At 45.5% G+C, this 10,216-nt stretch overlaps 1 protein-coding gene across 2 annotated transcripts; it reads right to left on the bottom strand.

Annotated features, from left to right (window-relative positions):
• Nucleotides 1-6,655: 6,655 nt before the first annotated feature.
• Nucleotides 6,656-9,388, bottom strand: vgll3 (vestigial-like family member 3). Of its 2 annotated transcripts, none has more exons than XM_067260139.1 (4): nt 9,107-9,388; nt 8,167-8,530; nt 7,351-7,926; nt 6,656-7,207 (listed from the first exon to the last, which is right to left on the bottom strand). In XM_067260139.1, the coding sequence occupies exons 1-4, from the start codon at nt 9,233-9,235 to the stop codon at nt 7,167-7,169; spliced, it is 1,110 nt and encodes a 369-aa protein (XP_067116240.1). In that variant the 5' UTR covers nt 9,236-9,388; the 3' UTR covers nt 6,656-7,166. The 2 variants fall into 2 exon arrangements, with proteins under 2 accessions (XP_067116240.1, XP_067116247.1); XM_067260146.1 differs by having other exon boundaries at nt 8,167-8,527.
• Between the last annotated feature and the right edge of the window lie 828 nt (nt 9,389-10,216).

The following is a 10,216-nucleotide window of genomic DNA, read 5'->3' as shown; positions in this document are numbered from 1 at the left end:
CCGTATGATATGATAGGAATATTGAGTCCTGTGTGGTGGCAATAGCATCTTTAATCTTTTGTCCCTTCAGATTTCTCATCCATCCCCCTTTTTTTGGACACACTGAAATGCAGGGTTCAGTGCTTAAGGAATGTCCCTCTGCGAGGCTGGAATCCCTGGTATGGGCAGTTAGGGACAGTAGCAGCAGGTAGGGTTGGAGGGCAGAGGGACAGGAATGACTAGCAGGTGTCACAGGGGAAGGCACTATGTCACTTGTCACAGGCAGTCACTTGTTTGGGTGTGCATGTGCGTGAGTGTGTGTGTGAGTGAGATTCAACCTTTCACTTTGTCACCAAAGGTGCACAAAATCAGTGTAAATACATTCATCAGTCACCCGTGGAATGTTTTGTGCTACAAAATGTCTTGTGGACATGAAGGCTCACTGGTTGAGTGTAATTGGAAACATGACAGGCTACTGACAGATGACTTCCTCTATGAACCCTCAGCTCTGTTCTAACTCAATTAAATAACAAAGGCAGTGTGTGAGGGGAGGTGTGTGTGTGTGTGTTTAGTCGGATTCTTCTCTGGGAGAGAGACCACAGGAACTCTGGGAGGGGGAGAGGAACAGGACGCGAGCACACACACACATCCGTAGTCCTGTCCTCCAGGTAGGAGTTGTCTGGAACAGTGTGCTGGACGGGGCTGAATGCTTACCGAGAAGCAGAGCAAAGTAAAGGCCTGCAGTCTGCCTCCACAGCCTGGGTGTGAGGGTGAGCAGGGGAAACAGGTGTTGGCTGCCCACTAATCTGCTATTAGAGAGCTGAGGAATGTTAGCTATGCATTGGGCTGTGTGCTTCCTGGCGCAATACCCGGGTCTGGCGAGGGAGGGAAGGAGGGAGAGAGAGAGTCCACCGGCTGACTTAACGGCTCTGTCTGTCTTTTTGTGAATGAATGCAAAACCTCCTCTTCAAATCCGACACAATTTCTAGGATTCATCTCACGTGGTACTGTATCTTGTCTTCAGTCACAGCACAGTGCTGTAGATTTCTCTTGGAAACAAACAGACGCGCATGACCAAATGTGTTGGCTGTGTGTTGACAAGCACCCATTATTTATGGCAAAGAAGGCTTTCTGCGTCCGAATGGATGTTGTTTTATCTTGGAAAATGAGGTGGCATGAGATCCACCGAACATCCAACAAATGTCAGATGCGGTGGCTTGTTGGGTAATGACACCGTGTAGACCTTACACCTAATGTCATGTCTCCCCCACACACACACAACAATTCTTCCAACTTTCTCAATGGTAATTACCACGGGAATCTTTGGCTCTGATGGAAATTCTCCGAAATCCATTATTTTTCTCCGAAATCCATTAGTTCTTAACATTATGTTGTCAGTAGCAGATGCTGCTCATGGCTGTCACATTGGCACTTCAGATTTGAAAATATTATGATACATTGCAATCTTAATAGAATGTTTGAATGGTTTCAAATTTAGATTTACAAAATGTTTAGGGGGATTTAGGGATCGAGCGTTATTCCTTCACCAGTTCCCCCTGTTTGTCATGAGTTTAATTTACTCATGTTTTTCACAAACAGCCATGTCGGGACAGGGAATTCAGTTAACACTTTACATTGTGTCCAACTGTGGCTGTAACCATACCTACAGTATACACTATAGCTTGGTCCTGGTACCAGGGCTACCATTGACAACACGTTTCAAATCAAAAACGGTTTCCAGGACTACCAGGGCAATGTAGCACATGGAAAGACTAACATCCATTACATTTATTTTGTGCCCCTGAGCAACAACATGGCTCCAGCACCTCTTCCACAGTAATCCCGCACAGTGCCCATATGAACATTTGATGGCGTCATTAAAGCTTTATTACACAGTCTATTAAGACAAGGGAGAAATTAAGTGAGATATAGACATAGAATGAAGATGAAAGAGAGAAGGAAAGAGAAAGAGAGATGGGGGAGTGGAACATTTGAGGAAAGACAGCAAGAAAGAGCGAGATTTTTTGTGAGAGAAAGATTGTGCGTGTGTAAGAGATAGGCAGTGTTTTCTGAGAGAAATAAAGAGAGAGAGGTTGGGAAAGAGAGAGTGACTATGTGTGTGAAAGTGAGAGCGAGAGAGTGAGGGAGTGTGTGTGTGTGTGAGAGGGAGAGACCCTGAGATAGAGAGAGAGTAAGACTACTAGTATACGAGAGGCAAAAAGAGAGACAGAGTGTGTGTGTGTGTGTGTGTGTGTGTGTGTGTGTGTGTGTGTGTGTGTGTGTGACAGTGTCATCTGAGGGACAGAAAAAGAGAGAGGTAGGGAAAAAAAGAGTAAGACTACATGAGTGTGAGAGAGGCAGAGAGCGAGCGATCAAGAGAGAGGTATGTGCCCTCATTCCAGGCTGTGTGGGCAGGTGTAGAGGGGGGATATTCTTACTGCAGATTGTAAACACTCATCATTGTTGATCCGAGCCTGTGGTTTCACTGTTGTATTTGACTTTAATTGTACATCCCCGTCAGCTGCTAGTTCCAACAGACCACATGCATGCAAGCATCGTTTCAGAGCCCCGTGCCATGGGCTGCCGTTCATGTAAACAGCACGGCTGTGGTTGAAACAGGGAATAACACGCTCTATATTGTGCATCGTTAAACATGCTGAAGTGACATGTGTCTCTCATGGCACAGTGCTGGAGATTCCAAATATGCGAGGAGAGGCAGGGACAATATTGGAAAGGTCTGGTGGGGTTCCGTCTGCTGGGGTTTCAGTGAGATGGGTGATTACAGTACATGTTGTGGAAGTTTATCATCCATCCAAACTGTGTGGAAGAGACATGAAAATGGGGGGGGGGGGAATAAAGGACATACCATGAATTTGGACACTTTCAATCTTTTCTGGCATTCTAAATAGTAGGGTTTTATGATCGTGGGGGCGCATCCATTATCACTCATGAGCTCTGTGGGTGTCCTCGGGTGCTCGTTTGTGAGCGATCAGGTGACACCTAAAAGCAACTGACCCCCCAATAAGGTTAATCGGGGGACACGTGTCTTCTAACAACCCCAGCCTTCTTCATTAGATACTGGTGTTGACAGAAAGAGGCTGTGTCAAAAGGCAGGCCCTTACACAAATACCCCACACACACACACACTTAATACTCTCACACACCCCTAATACTTAAACACACCCAGGATCTAGTGTTTCATCTCCTTTGCTTCGCATGAGGAGGGCAAATTAGCTCCAATTACCCTGCTAGTAGGGAGAAGAGCTGGTGTATGGACGGGAGTGTGCAGAGTGGAGGATGGGGGGGGGGTGGAGGAGGACTGAGGCTAGCTTATGACTGCCATATGCCTCTCTCTGTCTAGCCGTACAAGCCCAATGTCTGTATTTATGCAGGTTCACATTCAGACAGCTGGCATTGTGTTGGTGATTGTTAGACTAATCATCCGCTCAATTACTCAGGAATGTGGCCTACGGATGGGGACAGGGGCCATGTTTTGACAGATCAGCACTTCCACTCTCATTCTCTGTTTGGCTGACTGGAGAAGACAGGAGTCCTAGCCTGGTCTCACTGGTACTTTCTGGGTGTAGCAAGAAGGGAAGGAGAGGATAAACGAGCTCCGAGTGTTCCGAGAGAAGTGAGGTTGTGTTTGGCTCGATTGTGTTTGGCAGAATCTCACATGTCACCCTCATTACAAGACCACACAGCTCATTCGATAAGACTTTGATCAAGTTTGAAGTAAAGTAAAAAAAGAAGTTGGGCCACGTCATCCTGAGTGTTTATGTTGTTGGATTACTTCTCATGGAACATGAACAGTGAATCTAGAGGCGCAGTCTGATTAACCACACCCACAGCAAAGATACACAGGACCTGTTTAATCAAGCATTAAGCCCCTGGTCGTACTTTTGAATTAAATCTCAGGCCAAAAAACATCTGTTCAAATCATCACACTTATATGTTTTTGATTACGAGATCTTATCAGCTTGGCTTTTAAGATATGTGTGAGAGAGTTGACAGAGGGAAGCTATACTGTTGGGGTAAGTAGCAGAATAGAATGATCTGGAACATTCTTCTCTTCATTCATCTGGAAGTTCTGGATGACCTCGCTTTGTTCACATCTTCACAACCCCCTCTCTCTCCTCTCCGATCCTCCTTCTATCCTTCTACCACAGAGTTTATGAAAATAGTTATTAGTAAACAACTTATAAGAGGCCAAACCTGGGTAGATCAAATCAAATCCAATTTCTTTGTAAAGCCCTTTTTACAAGCTATGTCACCGAGGGCTTCACATACACCCAGAACTGCCCCTCAAGAGAAAGTGCTTAGTCAAATGTCTACATAGCCCTTGCATGCGAGCTTCCTGGCTTAAAAATCCAGTCTTATGTCTGCATAAGTATGCGAGCCAGATAAACAATTCAAGAATACATTTCCTCCCTTTGTCAAATTAAATCTTTGTCACATAGATGAAATGAACCCGGTATGAAAGACCAATCATAAAGGTAAGTTAAGATGTCTGTTGAGTAGTCATGTCATTGTGAGAGGAGATTGCGTGAGGGAGATTGGCTCAGGGTTCAGCTCAGCCTGTTCTCATTACATTCTATTTTAGAAAGCCTAAAGAAGTCCCTGTGTTTACTATTCACACTGGTATTTTACACTGCAGGTCAGGGATATTTAAGAAAGCAAAATAAACACCTTCTCTCAGTCGAATCGAACGTGAATGCTACATTTTGACTGCATTTCCCATTTCCTAAACATCTTTCTCTTTTGTTGTCTCACACACTGTTCTACCCATTCCATCCACTTTTGTAGTGAATGTGAACTGACGCATCTTACGTTTTTCCCATCGGCTGTCATCCTTTTAGTTGTCCCCTGCCTCTACTCTGTGCTGGGATTGCTTCATCTCCTCTTTCCCCTGCTCTGGCTCCTCCTGACTGGAAGCGCCTGTGGTGCGCCCCCGGGCAGCCAGCAGGAGTGCAGTGCCGTTAGCATATAAGTGCATGACATGCTGATGCGGAGGATACATGCTAATGCTAATGAGGAGCAAGCCAGAGTTGTAGCACTGTTCCTACAGGTTGGAGAGGAGAGAGGAGAGGAGAGGAGAGGAGAAGAGAGGAGAAGATAGGAGAGGAGAGAGGAGAGGAGAGGAGAAGAGAGGAGAGGAGAGAGGAGAGGAGAGGAGAGGAGAGGAGAGAGGAAAGGAGAGAGGAGAGGAGAGAATAAAAGGAGAGGAGAGAGGAGAGAGGAAAGGGGAGGAGAGTAGGGGCATGGGTGGTATCTCCGTTGATCTGTCCCCTTTCTCCACCACCGCAGCATGTACTTGCTTGGCTCTCTTACCCAGTCTCATCTTGCTCCCTGGTCTAGCCCACTAAGCACTAATTACTGGAGATCTATGGAGACCCTTGCTGCAGTAATGGAGGCCACCTTATAGTTACGAGTAAGACTGTTTACTGGTCATGATCTATGGTTATATTTGGGTTGTCTCAGCACAGAAGAACACGTAAAAAAAATAAAAATAAACACGAACATGTAAACATGTAATTCCTCTGGAAGTCAGAGAAGATAGCAGCTACCAGTGCAACAATCAGAGCCCGACTCAAGTCCAGTAGGGCTACAGCTATGAGGGACCATCACAAAATAAATACACGTCAAGCTTCATTAACTGCATCCATTGTTAAAGGATGTAGCATCTACAGGATACATTTAGTCATTTACATTGAGTCATTTAGCAGACGCTCTTATCCAGAGCGATACAGTACATTCTGTATATATTTGTATATATTTAAGATTCATTGTAACTCTTTTATGAGAAGAATATTTTCTACAGCATGGAATTTGAGTAGGCTCATAGTGTTTTGCAGTGAGACCTCTTTACTGTCTGACTGGCAGAGGAAGCTGGAATGTTAGATGACTGCTCACACCACCTGGTCAGACATCTCACTCAGAGACACTAAAACACCCACAAACACACACTCTCTTGCACAGCTGTCCGTCGTGGAAAAGAATAATGCTGGTCCTGGCACTATGACTAGGAAAGAATCTTGAAATATTTAAAGCTGCATTTATCCTGCGAAATGTTCAATTTCACACCAGAATGCATAGCTGCCACTCCACACATTCTCCAGAGTGTAGTAGATTAGTGCTGACCTTCTTTAAGATGTTCTTCCCTATCTCATATCCACTATATATGTCTGTATGAGGACATGTCTGCAGTCAGACACTGTATATATATGTGTGTGTGTTTGTGTTACAATTTTTTTTATGTGCAGTGTGTGTGGTTGAAATATCTGATCAGCTGGTGTCTGTGTGTTTGTGTCTGCCTCTCTTGGGTGAACTTCCTGTCCAGACAGGAAATGCATTCCTTAGTATGGCGAAACAGACAGGCGACATATATGTCATGGTATCTTACAATTACTGTCTGAGGAATTCAGTCTTTGTTAGGCCTAGAGCAGCCTCATACCAGTACCACATGTTACAGTTAAGGTTACCCTCTTACAAGGTCCATAGTCTGTAATATACTGTCATTGAGGTCCGTCTAAAGCATTTCTCAGGATAGAGAAAGGCTGCCCAGCCTGGTATTCACTTGATGAAAGTGTTTAATCAACTTGTAGCATCGAATGCAATTGATAATCAATTTCCAGAAGGATAAATATTTAGATCTTAAAAATGGTGAGTGTTTGCTAATATAACTCAGCAATTTATTATGGATATCAATATTTACAGTATGTTTTTCTTCAGCACAAGGGAAAATAACAGAAGAGCATTTGACATCAATTAGCATGTGACACTTATCTTACGACAACTCAAGACATAACTCTGTAAACACAAAATACATCGCAAGGAAATTACACACACACACACACGCACACATACGCACACACATAACATATACACAAAACCATTTTAGAAAAAAGAGGGACAACAAGGCAAGTAAGCAGTGTTCCCACAAAATGAGGTTCTTTAAACAGAACTAAAGCCGTGGACAGGCCTCACAGACTGCATCTCTCCAGAGACATCTCGGAGCTGGGATCACGATGACAAAAACACTAGGAGCTGAGGACAGAGTCTCTCTTCTTGACAAAATTCTTGTATTCCCAGGAAATGTGTCAAGTTTCCAGGCAGGATTCCAGCTCCAGGCCCATGGGTGCTGTGCCGATCACAGCTCTGAGTCAGGGAGAAGGGTCCGCTGCCTCTTAGAACCAAATTGAGCCCTTCACTTTATCTTGCTCCACAACTACAGAGAAACAATCAAAACACGAAAACTTTACTAGAATGCACATGCAGTAACATGAAATAGTCTAGTTTGCCAAGCATTCTAGTGTTCTGTATGTGTGTACTGTATGTGTGTATATGTGTTTGTATATCAGGTCTGCATACCTGAATCGTAGACATCCAGGGCTCCATGGAGGGTCGAGGGCCAAGTGGAGGGGGCTGGGGCAGGGCTGGGGCTGCTTGGGTCCAGCTCAGTCTTCAGAGCCCCCCCGTGAGGTGAGCTGTGGGATCCAGGACTGTGGGCTGAGCTATGGCTCTGGGGACGAACTCTGGGCAACAACAGCGGGCTGAATCTGGGGTCCAGGGCTGGGCCATGGCCTGGGTGAGAGTGTAACATCGGGTGGGGGTGACGGCTGTGCACGTGCGTGTGGGGGTGGGGATGTTGGTGGGGATGGGGGTAGACCTCGTGGACGTGTGGGTAGTTTGCAGAAGTCTGAGGGCTGAGGCTGTAAGACCAGGCATCGGGGAGGGAGGCCTGAGGGGGTAGGCTGGCCTGGGAGAGAGCAGGGCCTGCCCAGAGTGCCCCGTCTGGGGCGTGGAAGGCAGCGGGACTGGGGGAGAAGTCTGGATGGATGGAGACGGAGACGGAGGGGAGGCAGGGGCTGGGCTGGGAGGGATAAGCAGTACTCCACACAGAGGAGGGGAAGGAGCTGCACTGGCCGTCCGAGAGAGACAAGCCATCTGGAACAGAGAAAAGGAAAGAAAAAAAGAGCAGACCTTTACAGCCAGTCTCAGATACAGTTTAGAAGTGTTACTGAGCTCAACTGAATGGCTAAAGCTAGGAACATACATTTTGAGCAAAGCATTTCTTTCTTCAGAATGACACATTTCCCATCTGTGTTTAGATGAGTATGTGATATATAAATAACATATAGATAAATACTTAAACTCAAATGAATGTCTGCAATGAGGTCATCGTACCTTTCCAGATGCTTGCTGACGCTGGTGCTGTGTGGGTCCTGGTGGGCTTGGTTTCCCCGCTGAAGGCGCTGGGTTGGCTCAGAGCACGGGAGAAATGTTCGTCCACCACGTCTCCGATGTCTCCATGGAAGTAGGTGAACAGGACACACCTGGAGCTCAGGTACTCCGGAGGGTGGCTGTCCTTCCCTGGCCCAGCCCCAGCCCCTGTCCCAGCCCCTGTCCCAGCCCCAGCCCCTGTCCCAGCCCCTGGTCCCTCAAGGCCCCTCCGGACCCCTTGCTCCCCGGCCGTTCGGCCAGCACGCTGCCTCCCAAAAGACTGCTGTTCCACACATTCTTGCATCTTACTGTACGCACTCAGCTTCTTCTGAGAGACAGATGGAGAGACGGGAAAGGAGAGAACAATTAGGGAAAGAGAGAAGGCAAGAGATTGATAGTGAGTGCACACAATATGCCATCTCTTTTCAAATAGGCTATTTATTTTAAGACTTCATTCTTAAAAGTGATAAATTGTTCTAAAATGTCAACTTTGCAATTTTGAAGTGGTTAAAAGTGTGTTGCAGTAAAGGATTACATTTTCAATCCTCTAAATTCAATACAAATAAAAGCAAAATGCTGTCCTTTTCCCAAACAGTACTTTTTCTGAAGACATTGGAATTGGGATGTAGACCTCTCTGTTGTTCATAATGTTCAAGAAACAATGATCAACATTCCAGAGTGACAACAATTGCCATGCCTCATGACATGTTTAAGTAAGAACTAAATTAAATGAATTAAATAAGACCCGTAAAAAAAATATTTTGCAGAAAAGATATCTTGAGAAAAGATATGAGCTAAAAGATTGACGCTTCCTGGGCCACGGTGTTTGCAGAATACGATACGAATGTTGTAAAATCCTTCTCTACTCCAGCTCACAACACAAGAAGTTCGTCTAGAAACCCACCTGTTGCTGTTGGTGATGGTGGTGGTGGTGATAGTACGCCGCTTTGTAGGCTGCCGCTGCCGCCGCTGGAGTCGCTGGGAGATAGTGCGAGCCATAGCTCTGGTGATACATCACATCTAGACAACTCATAGCGAAGGACGGGGGTGTAAGAACAGTACTGAGAAATAGAGAGAGAGAGATAGTCTCGGTCGAGATCAGCGATCCTCAGACGGGTGTAATCATCTGCGGCATCCCTGGGTCCCTATAAACTACAGCGCACACAATAGACATCCCAGCGAGTGAAAGAGAATGTTAGCATAAAAACAATGGTATCTCGGCAGGAGAGCAACCACCTACAGACCAGAATCAAAACGGAATGATAGGGAACAGAAGGTATCCGACAAAACTCGACTGTGCGAAGTTTCTTAGGGTGTAGCTGATTGGATGAAAGTTTTTTGACTGGGCTGAGGAGGGCTGGGGCCGCGCGCCGCCTTTACGCCCACTCAGCTATCCCGTAGCTGATCCCATTGGAATTGTCTAATTTCTGCAGGTGCAGAATTACACCCATAAAGCATTTTTGAGTAATACTTTCTCTTTATAAATATAAAAATGAGTATAACGTGAGATACGCAGTATTATAGTAAATATTTTGTGGATTAGTTGGTTGGAAACTTGGCTTGTCTATGACTAAAATTAAGTGCAATTCACCAGATATATCCTATATATCCTATAAGCGTAGCCTACAATATCACTATCATCACAGACGACTTTACTGATAAGGAGACATTCATAAAGAAACGAAAGACGACTGACTTGCAAGATGCGCTCGCCCACGCTACTTCGGACTGCAAGGGTGGAGACTTGGGCATCTTGCGAGTGGCCCAGCGCTTTATAACGACCAAAGAGTTATTCTGCTGCCACCTGCTGGTGAAGCAATAAAGACCGTTGACAAAAATGCAGAAAGGTCGGAATACAGGCTACTGTACAAACCGTATTCAATTCAATTCAATTAAATTGTATTGTCAAAACACAATGTGCAGGCAGGCACGTATGCAACGAAAAGAGGCATCGATCGATCGCTCTAAGTCCCCGGTAAACAAATTAAAAATAAATAATGTTTTTAATTCTGTT

This window comes from Osmerus mordax, chromosome 2, assembly GCF_038355195.1.
Source record: "Osmerus mordax isolate fOsmMor3 chromosome 2, fOsmMor3.pri, whole genome shotgun sequence".
In the NCBI taxonomy this organism is placed as follows: Eukaryota; Metazoa; Chordata; class Actinopteri; order Osmeriformes; family Osmeridae; genus Osmerus; species Osmerus mordax.
Note: the sequence above shows the minus strand (reverse complement) of the source record. Positions and strands in the feature narration are given on the sequence as shown.

Bases quoted from the DNA above. Each gene is read 5' to 3' on its own strand.
- vgll3 (XM_067260139.1), bottom strand. From the start codon at position 9,235: ATGAGTTGTCTAGATGTGATGTATCACCAGAGCTATGGCTCGCACTAT. The intron at 8,531-9,106 runs GTGGGTTTCTAG...TCTGTCTCTCAG, and splicing joins ACCATCACCAACAGCAACAG to AAGAAGCTGAGTGCGTACAG. The intron at 7,927-8,166 runs GTACGATGACCT...TCTCTGTTCCAG, and splicing joins GTCAGCAAGCATCTGGAAAG to ATGGCTTGTCTCTCTCGGAC.